Source organism: Acomys russatus, chromosome 25, assembly GCF_903995435.1.
Source record: "Acomys russatus chromosome 25, mAcoRus1.1, whole genome shotgun sequence".
NCBI lineage: Eukaryota > Metazoa > Chordata > Mammalia > Rodentia > Muridae > Acomys > Acomys russatus.
The window spans coordinates 13,619,811-13,629,560 of NC_067161.1; the positions used below are offsets into that span (position 1 = coordinate 13,619,811).

Consider the following 9,750-nt stretch of genomic DNA (forward strand, 5'->3'; position numbering starts at 1 on the left):
CTCTGGCAAACTTGTCTCCAAAATTCTTAACAGTAGCAGAATTAGTTATGAAGTAGCAATGAAAATAATCTTGTGTATTAAAGGGCTGCAGCGCTAGGAAGGTTGAGACCCTCTGCTCTAGGTCAAAGACACCACTGGCTTCCACCTCTCTGTGGAGTCCTGTAGGGAGGCTGGTAGCCAGCGTTGGGATGTGGACCTTGGGGTGTGCTGCAGTATCTCCACCGTGGGGTACATCTTGTACCCCGTAACTCATTCCTCACCATGCTGTGTCACCTGCTAAGTCCTGCCACAGGCCCCGGGATGCAGTCTCTTGTCTCTCCACAGCAGAAACAAAGCCAGCTGCTCAGCTAGTGTTTCCTCCTTGGTAGGAGAGGTGAACAGTGTGGTCTCAGGGCTGACTTCTCTCTCTCTCTTTCTTGTGCTTGCGCATGCATACGCGCGCGCACACACACCAGTCTCTGCCCTCTTGTATGGGACAGATCCAGCTCACTCACATGGAGTACTATGGCTTTTTGATTTTTTACAAGATACAAAGCAAATAGGTTTATTCTGTAGGCCAGGCCCACAACCACATAGGACCTTCAGGCCACGTTTAAAGGAAAACAAAAGGCAGAGGAATTTTCTATGTTCCGAGGGCCTCAGGGCTCAACGCTGCCAGCTCCATCTGGGCATTCCAGTGATGCAGCTACCTGTGAGGACAAGAGGAAGGCGCCATCTTGCTGGGAGAGGTCAGATTGCTGTGCCTGGGGTGTTTACTTTGGCCGAAGCTTCTTGATAAAGGAAACCTCATCTCGATTCCGGATGCCATAACTGAAAAAGAACAGTAGCAGGGCCCGACCTAAAGATGCGTCACTGGGCCGCTGAGGGATCAAGACCAATCAAGTGAGGACAACCAGAGCATTCTGCCACCTCCATACCTGCTTCCCTCCAGGCAGCCCCAGGCTGATGTGAGAGTTAAACTTACTCCCTGAGCTTCTTCCTGTCCTCTGTGAGCTTCTCTCCAGCTGAGGTCAGATAGTACGTCCGCCACACGTAGGACCTACAAGGAGGAGACCCAAGTGATGCACACCCTATGCCCAGGAGGGCAGTCTGAGGAGCCTGGATGAGGGAGGCTTGCAGCACACAGCTATGGCGCTCAGGACAGCTACAGTCCCCTTCTGCACATTTTCCCTACATGACATATGTGGTAGGCCCAAGGCAGCTGCAGGAGGTGCCGAACACATCTTACTATTGAAATAGGTGTCAATACTGAGATTTCAGATACCAGGATACTTGATCCAAGAGAAGAGCCAGGGCCAACAGCACCTATAACTAGGGAGACATTAAGGTGTCAGGTGTTGAAGGCATCCAGCAGTGTGGGTCGGGTGACACTAGTGAAAGGGTACGTGTAGGGGGACTGGAGAGATGGCTCAGCGGTTAAGAGCTCTGACCTGTGTTCAATCCCCAGCACCCACATGGCAGCTCAAAACTGTCTGTAATTCCAGGATCTGACACCCTCACACAGCCATACATGCAGGCAAAACACCAATGCACATGAAATAAAAAATAAAAATAAATACAAAAAAAGAAAGAAAGAAAGGGTACATGTAGAAAAGGACACCTGGAGCGGGACTCTCAGACACAGAATTGCCCAACCTGAAAGATCTCATGACACGGGATCGTCGCAGTATCACTGCCTGGTGGTGTCCACGTGAGGAGCCGAGAGTTGCCTTCCTCTAGAGCCCTCGCACGACCCCAGGAGTGACACAGAATGCACTTCTGCCTCACTCACCAGCTGATGTGCTGAACGCCGCCTTCCCGCTCCTGTCTGAGCTGCACGTATCTCTGGATAGCTTTCTTCAGGTCCAGGACCGTAGCGTTCTGTACCACGACCACAGCTGTAACCATGGACGTGCACATATGGGAGAAGATCCACGTGGGCACCCACACACAGAGCCCCAGGTCTGCTCTGTTGGGCACGGTGGCTGTGTGGCTGTCCCAGCACACCCAGGCACCCGTCCGAGTTTCTCACTGACTAGCTCTGCTAACACCCTGCTGATGTGAAAGCTCAGGCTTAAAGAGAGGATGGTTGTGGCTTGAAAGACAACTGACCCCACCCCACCCCCACCCCGCCCCCACAGGCTCAGATACTTGAATGTTTGGTCCTCGGTGGAACTGTTTGGGAAAGATTAGGAGGTGTGACCTTGCTGGGTCACTGGGGGTGAGCTTTGAAGTCTCAAAAGCCCACAGCACTGTCATTAGCTCGCCTCGGTCTCGTGCCGGTGGGTCAGGATGTAAGCTCTCGGCTACTGCTCCGGGAACATGTTTGCCTGCCTGCTGCCATGCTCCCTGCCATGGTGGTCATGGCCCCCCAGCCCTCTGGAACCATAAGCCCCCACAAACGCCTTCTTTTTTTTTTTTTAAAGATTTATTATGGATACAGATCTCGTTATAGATGGTTGTGAGCCACCGTGTGGTTGCTGGGAATCGAACTCATGACCTTTGGAAGAACAGTCAGTGCTCTTAACCTCTGAGCCATCTCTCCAGCCCATAAACGCTTTCTTTTATAAGCTGCCTCATTGCAGCCTCTCTACAGCAAGAGAAGAGTAACTAGGACAGCGATACTTACGCATCACCTCTCCGTCCATCTTGCACACCCGCACAGTCATCGCTTGGCCATACTCCAGCGCGATCTGGGAGTTGATCTCCTCTAAAGTAACCTAGGAAAGACCACAGGGAGGTGACATGCCAACGCTGTTTCTTCTTCTTTTTTTTTATTATTTATTTCTTATCATGTATACAGTGCTCTGCCTGCATGTACACCTGCAGGCCAGAAGAGGGCATCAGATCACATTATATAGATGGTTGTGAGCCACCCATGTGGTTGCTGGGAATTGAACTCAGGACCTCTGGAGGAGCAGTCGGGGCCCTTAACCTCTGAGCCATCTCTCCAGCCTGATGCCAACGCTTCTGACACCCAAAGAACAACAAAGGAAAGCGAGCTGACAGCGCCCCAAACATGGCGTCCTGTATTATGGAGGGCAAAGATAAGAGGTTCTTACCTACTCTGTCTTAGACCTTTCGATTAAAAAGTTTCCCCCAAGGGAGCAAAGGAACAGACAGAGAGATGGGACTGCAACAGGAAGAACACGGCCTGGTAATTCTCAGAGCCCTGTATCAAGAGGATCCAGGCCAGTGCCTCAGGACTAGGGAAGGCAGGGCAGAGTGCAAAATTTACCAGCTGCCAAAACCTAGTGATGACAAAATGTTTGTTTGATTGTTTTGTTTTGAGGCAGGGACTCACCATGTTACCCTGGGTAGTCTGGAGCTCTAAATGGATCAGGCTGGCCTTGAACTCACAAAGATCCCCTTGCCTCAGTCTCCTGGGTGCTGGGATTAAAGGTGTGTGCCATCACACGAGAAATGCTTTAATAAAACGCTGAGGGAAGTTTGAGAAAACTGAGGAAGCGGTGTAACTCAGTGGTGGCGTGCTTGCTTAGCATTCGAAAGGCTCCAGGTTTGCTCCCCAGTTCTGTGTGCACACAGACGTTAAATAAAAACACTATTGACGGGCAAGGTTAAAAAAACACATTGAAGCATCACCACGCCCACGCACATTGAAGCGTGGGGCAGATAAGAAAGACTAGTCACACCGATGTCCGGTTAAAATCTTAGTATTTGTTTAATCCTAACTTTTCACGCCCGAGGGGGGGTGTTCTGGGAGCTTTCTGTTTACGCGCGGAAACGTCTTTTCGCTGGTGGGACTGCGAGTGCCCACCCCCAACCCGGAGCCCGGCCGCGCACCTGGATTGGAAGGTCGCAGAGCAGGGGGTCTTGCACTACCATGGCGAGCCCTTCTTGGAACACGTCCACAGCCTCAGAATGCGGCAATGCCTCCTCATCATCTTCATCGTCCTCAGGTACCTCCGGCCCACAGGCAGCCTCCGAGTCCTCCAGAGCGGCCAGTTTCTGGCGGAATCCTAGTTTTCCGGCGCTCCTCCAACCCGCTCTGCCTTCCAGGGAGAAAGCACAAGGCGCGTGCGCGGTGACTGTGCCCCGCCCCAACGAGGTAGCTCAGCCATTGGTGCACTGTGAGGCTTCAGTACCAATGAGATGTGCGAATGCGAGGGGAAGGCCGGGAGGGTGCAGACAGCAGGCTATTGGCCGGATAGGGCAGGTCACGTGGGTGGTGCGGGCGGGGCGGGAGTCACGTGCAAATGTGGTCCTCAGCTGTGGAGCTGCGACCAGACGCTCTTCTGTCTGGTCTTGTCCTTGGAGAAGGTATGCGCTGCTATCGCTTCGCGGAAGGCACCTGTCCCGGTGCACAGCATCACCCACCAGACAACACTGGGCGTCTCCTGCTGCCTGGGGCCAGCTGTTGCCACTCCTGTGCTGTTGCCCCAGCCAGGTCGCAGTCACTCGGGGTTCTGCTTCTGGCTCCATTCCAAAAGTTGGATGGAAGCCAGGCCAGGTGGCGCACGCCTGAAACCCCAGCACTCGGGAGGCAGAGGCAGACGGAGCTCTGCAGCCTGGTCTACAGAGTGAGTTTCAGTGCAGCCAGGGCCACACAGAGAAACCCTGTCTCGAAAAACCAAACCAACAACAACCTCCTTCCCTCCCCCACAAGGAGGGGGGCGCGGTGGTGCATGCCTGAAATCTCAGCATTTGTGTGTGTGGCGGGGGGGTGGGGGGGCAGAGGCAGGCAGGTCTCTGTGAGTTCGAGTCCAGTCTGGTCTACAAATCGAGTCCAAGACAGCCAAGGCTACACAGAAAAACCATGTCTTGAGAAAAATAAAAAGGGCCTGGAGAGATGGCTCAGAGGTTAAGAGCACTGGCTGCTCTTCCAGAGGCCCTGAATTCATTTCCCAGCAACCGGGCTCACAACCAATGAGATATGGTGCCCTCTTCTGGTGTGTAGGTGTACATGCAGGCAAGAACACTGTATACGTAGTCAATAAATAAATCTAAAAAGTAAAAAATATAAAATAAAACAAAACACAAAAATACAGGGAGACCCTTCGCGCCGTCCAGGGCAGTAGTGCCATGTGCCCGCCTCAGTCCTCGTGTTCTTTTTTTATTGTTTTTTACATCACCAGTCCCCTGCTCTTATGCCGCCATGCAGGCAGCACTGAGGGCTTTTTCTTTTTCTTTGCCCCGTCACTTTTCCCTGGATAGCTACTTTCTTCAATTCTCTCTCTCTGTGTCTGTGTCTCTCTCTGTGTCTCTGTCTGTGTCTCTGTCTCTCTGTTTCTCTCTCAATCTTATGTGTATGGGTGTTTTACTTGCATGCATTTCTTCTAGACACTGTGAGTGTTCAGTGCCCACAGAGGTCAAAAGGGGGTGTCACCTCCTCCAGGACTGGAGTTACAGATGGTTGTAAACCATGGGGGTGCTAGGAATCAAACCTGGATCCTCTGGCAAAGTGGCCAGTGCTCCTAACTGCTGAGCTATCTCTCGTCATCTCATTAAAAAAAAAAAATGATGTGGGGCTGGAGAGATGGCTCAGTGTTTAAGAGCACTGGCTGCTCTTCCAAAGATCCTGAGTTCAAGTCCCAGAAACTGCATGGTGGCTCACAGCCACCTATAATGTGATCAGATGCCCTCTTCTGGTCTGCAGGTGTGCATGCAGATGGAGCACTTTATACGTAATAAATACATAAATCTTAAAAAAAAAAAAATGATGGTTACACTATTTAAAACTCCAGCCCTTGTGCCAAGCCTGTTGTATGCCTCTAATCCCAGCACTTGGAGTGACTGAGGCAGGAAGAAGAAGGTTCAAGGCCCACCAGGGTTGCATAGAAGAGATAAAAAGAAAGTAACACACAAACAGGTTACACAGTGAGACCCTGCCTCAAAGCAAAACAAAACAAGTGGAACATCTATGATGTGGGTTAATTTGGCCCTAAGTAAGCACAGTTTATTTCCTGTCTTAGACACTTTTGCTGGAGATGTCTTCTTTCAAATGTACCGTTTCAGGTGATTTTGGCTTTATTGTGTCAAGTTTTCTGTCTTTATCAGCAGAAAAGGCAAGCCGGATAACAAGATGATTGGCCTTTCCCATGGTTTCCTTTCTAGGCCACCGTAGTTTTCATGTCTGACCATCCTACCTCATATCTGCCTCTGTGTCGCTGTATCTCCACATCCACACACATTTGTGAAACAGAATGAACAAAGGCTACGAAGGCTGGAACTATCTATTACTGTGTCTGCCTTTTGGGGACTCCCAGAGACCAAGCAGTAGAGGGACTCTGGCCTATTTTGAGGGTAGAGTAGTGTGTTTGTGGTTGCCCTGGGATAGGTACTGTAGGCAGAATTATGAACTTGCCTTCACTTGGAAATCAAGTGTGGCATAGGATATGTGTCTGGGTGTCTAGTTGACACTGTAAGGATTAATATTGATGGCCAACTTAACAGGACAGAGACTCACCTGGGAGACAAGTGTCCGGTGTGTCTGTGAGGGGTTATTTTGATAGGATCAACCTCTGGGCAGACCTGTGGTGGATTGGTTTACCTCTGGTACCTTAAATACATGGCTATTGTCTGTCTTTCTTTCTTTCTTTCTTTCTTTCTTTCTTTCTTTCTTTCTTTCTTTCTTTTAGGTTTTTCAAGACAGGGTTCCTCTGTGTAGCCTTGACTGTCCTAGACTCGCTTTGTAGACCAGGCTGGCCTCGAACTCACAGAGATTCACCTGCCTCTGCCTCCCAAGTGCTGGGATTAAAGGCATGCGCCACCACACTCGGCTTCCAACACTGACTGAAGATGAGCGGTACCTGACTCGAACTGCCAAGGCATTCAGCCTTGACCGCTGAGCACCTGTGAGGTTCTCGGCCTCTCCAGTGTGCAGGCAGCCATTGCTGGAATACCTGGACTGTATTGGCCAATCTAATAAATCCCCTTTAGTATGTCTCAGGTCTATTGATGCTGTTCTTCCAGAGCCACTGGGCGATACAGATGGGTGTGCTGCCTTTCTTACACTAATGTATTACACTTTATGTATTAGGCAATGAACAGTAGGAAAAAAAAAAAAATAAAGGGAATGAAGAGATGACACAGATCCATTTGATCAACAAATTGAAAGCCCAAGTGATTTTGCTCCTTTCTCTAAGTACTGAGGCTTCAAGAAGGAACAAACTAGTGATAATCACAATAATTAGTAAAAATAATAGCGAATGTAGTCCTCACAGAAGGGTTAGATCAAAACTTGAGAAGGTCTGTTTTAGTTAGTGTTCCATGTATGATTTATTCCTTTTGTTTTTCTCAACCCCTTCCTTCTTTCTTATCGTTGGGACAGGGTCCCATGTAGCCCAGGCTGGTTGTAAACTCACTATGTAGAAGAGACTGATTTTTGCATTTCTCAGCTTCCTGACTCTGGCTCCCACATGCTGGGTTACAGGTATGTCAGCACTGCTGGCCCCCTGTCTTCAATGTGGGTTCTCCAGCTCTGTTCTCCCCTTACCCCCAAGATAGGGTCTCTCTGTATGGCCCTGGCTGTCCTGGAACTCACTCTGTAGACCAGGGTGGCCTCGAACTCACAGAGGCCTTCTTGCTTTTGTCTCCCAAGTGCTGGGATTAAAGGTGTGCACCACCAATGTCTGGCCTGCTCGGTTTTGTTTTGTATATCTAATAATCTTGTTTTATCTTGAAAATTATGAATGTCTAATATTATTGAGACTGTAGATTCTGCTTTATTTCTCTGGAGAGTGCATTTTTGTTTTTGTTTTCTTTTTTAAGATTTATTATTTATTATTATGCCCTGCATGTACATCTGCAGGCCAGAGGAGGGTATTAGGTCACATTATAGATGGTTGTGAGCCACCATGTGGTTACAGGGAATTGAACTCATGACCTCTGGAAGAACAGTCAGTGCTCTTAACCGCTGAGCCATCTCTCCAGCCCTTGTTTTTGTTTTCTTGAGACAGAGTTTTGGGATTGTAAGCAGTTCCCACATCTGTTTTTTGCTTTTTTTTTTTTTTTTTTGCCTTGAAATTTTAAAATTAATTTATTCATATTATATCTCAATTGTTATCCCACTCCTTCTATCCTCCCATTCCTCCCTCCCTCTTTCACCCCATTCCCCTCCCATATGTCTGTGACTGAGGGGACCTCCTCCCCTTCCTCTCTATGATCAAGTCTCTTCTTGGTAGCCTGCTGTCCATCCTCTGAGTGCCACCAGGCCTCCCCATCCAGGGGGACTTGGTCAAATATGGAGCACCAGAGTTCGTGTGAAAGTCAGTCCCCGCTCTCTACTCAACTGTGGAGAATGTCCTGTCCATTGGCTAGATCTGGGTAGGGGTTTGAAGTTTACTGCACGCATTGTCCTTGGTTGGTGTCGTAGTTTGAGCAGGACCCCTGGGCCCACATCTGTTTTATGTGGTGCTGGGGAGGGTCTCAAGCTTGCTGGGCCAGCAGTGTACCACTCAAGCTCCGGCCTCAGATCTTGTTTTTTTTTTTTTTAAATTTTATTTTATCTGCATTGGTATTTGCCTGAATGTTTGTGTGTGTGTGTGTGTGTGTGTGAGGGTGTTGAATCCCCAGGAACTGGAATTACAGACGGGTTGTGAGCTGCCAGTTGGGTACTGGGGATTGAACTCAGGACCTCTTGAAGAACAGCCAATGCTCTTAACTGCTGAGCCATCTCACTAATCCCCTTGTTTTGTTTTTAAAAGATGATTGTCCCATGTTGGCTTTCTGGGTGCTGGGATTACAGGTGTGTGCTACCACACCTGGCTTTGATTTTATATGTGTGTATGTGTGTGTATGTGTGTATATATATATATATAATTTATATATAGTCTAAAGACCCTGTCTCAAAAAGAAAGCAAAAACAAAAATCACCAGTCTCCAGAGAAACAGAGCAGGATCTACATTCTCAGTAATGTTAATCAGCTATAATTTTCAAGACAAACCCTAGACGTTTCGATACACACACACACACACACACACACACACACACACACACAAGAGATAAGGTCTAATGACTTATAACTTTGACTGGCCTGGAACTCACCATGTAGACCAGGCTGGCCTCAAACTCACAGATACCCTCCTGCCTCTGCCTGTTGTGTGTGGGGTTAAAGGTGTGCAGCACCCCGCCTGGCTTTGGTATTTTTGTTCATAGTTTTTGAAGGCTGGAAACTTCATCCTTGAACTGGGAGCAGCTGAAGCTTCTCTAGGGCTGTTTTGCTCTGGCTGGGCTGCCGGGAGTTAGTTGGTTTGCACACTTTTAGCTCAGGGCCCTTCGGACACTTAGTAGAGTTAGCTGCAGAATTTTAGGCTCCCTGCTCTGCCTTTTTCTTCCTGTATTTCCTTCCTTCCTGTCTAACCCTTGTAGACCAGGTGGCCTTCACTACTGGGTTATGGTATGGGTGGCATGGTCTGCTGTCTTTTGTGGTGTGCGTGTGTGTGTGTGTGTGTGTGTGTGTGTGTGTGTGTGTACAACATCCAGCGGTCTGCTGCCTTAAAGCAATAAATTCCCACTTAATCAAGATTGAAGGGACCCTGGGGAAAAGATGGAAGTTCTTGCTGGATACCAGAGAAGGATGCCTCAAGGAAATAGAAGGCTTATGTTTGTAATAGGCGTGTTGGGGACACACTGATGAAGACTTACACATTGAAAGAATGTTTGTCCTCTGGTAACTGTGGAGTGGGTTGTCACTCAAGCCTTTGGCTCTATCTGAGCCCCAAGGCCTGGAGTCTCAGACTTCAGAAAGTATCGTCTCTGTGGTATTCAGATGTCACTCAGGTTTTCGTGACATGTCACACACATAAGCA

General features: G+C 48.9%; 1 protein-coding gene across 1 annotated transcript; it reads right to left on the reverse strand.

Moving 5' to 3' along the window:
- Window positions 1–501: 501 nt before the first annotated feature.
- Window positions 502–3,990, reverse strand: Snrnp25 (small nuclear ribonucleoprotein U11/U12 subunit 25). The gene is made up of 5 exons (XM_051167395.1): window positions 3,784–3,990; window positions 2,609–2,699; window positions 1,772–1,877; window positions 965–1,039; window positions 502–810 (listed from the first exon to the last, which is right to left on the reverse strand). Exons 1-5 carry the CDS (start codon window positions 3,823–3,825, stop codon window positions 753–755), a joined length of 372 nt encoding a protein of 123 aa, XP_051023352.1. The 5' UTR covers window positions 3,826–3,990; the 3' UTR covers window positions 502–752.
- Window positions 3,991–9,750: the final 5,760 nt, after the last annotated feature.

Bases quoted from the DNA above. Each gene is read 5' to 3' on its own strand.
- Snrnp25 (XM_051167395.1), bottom strand. From the start codon at position 3,825: ATGGTAGTGCAAGACCCCCTGCTCTGCGACCTTCCAATCCAG. The intron at 2,700-3,783 runs GTGCGCGGCCGG...GGTCTTTCCTAG, and splicing joins TCTGCGACCTTCCAATCCAG to GTTACTTTAGAGGAGATCAA. The intron at 1,040-1,771 runs GTGAGTGAGGCA...TCCTCCTTGTAG, and splicing joins GGCGTTCAGCACATCAGCTG to GTCCTACGTGTGGCGGACGT.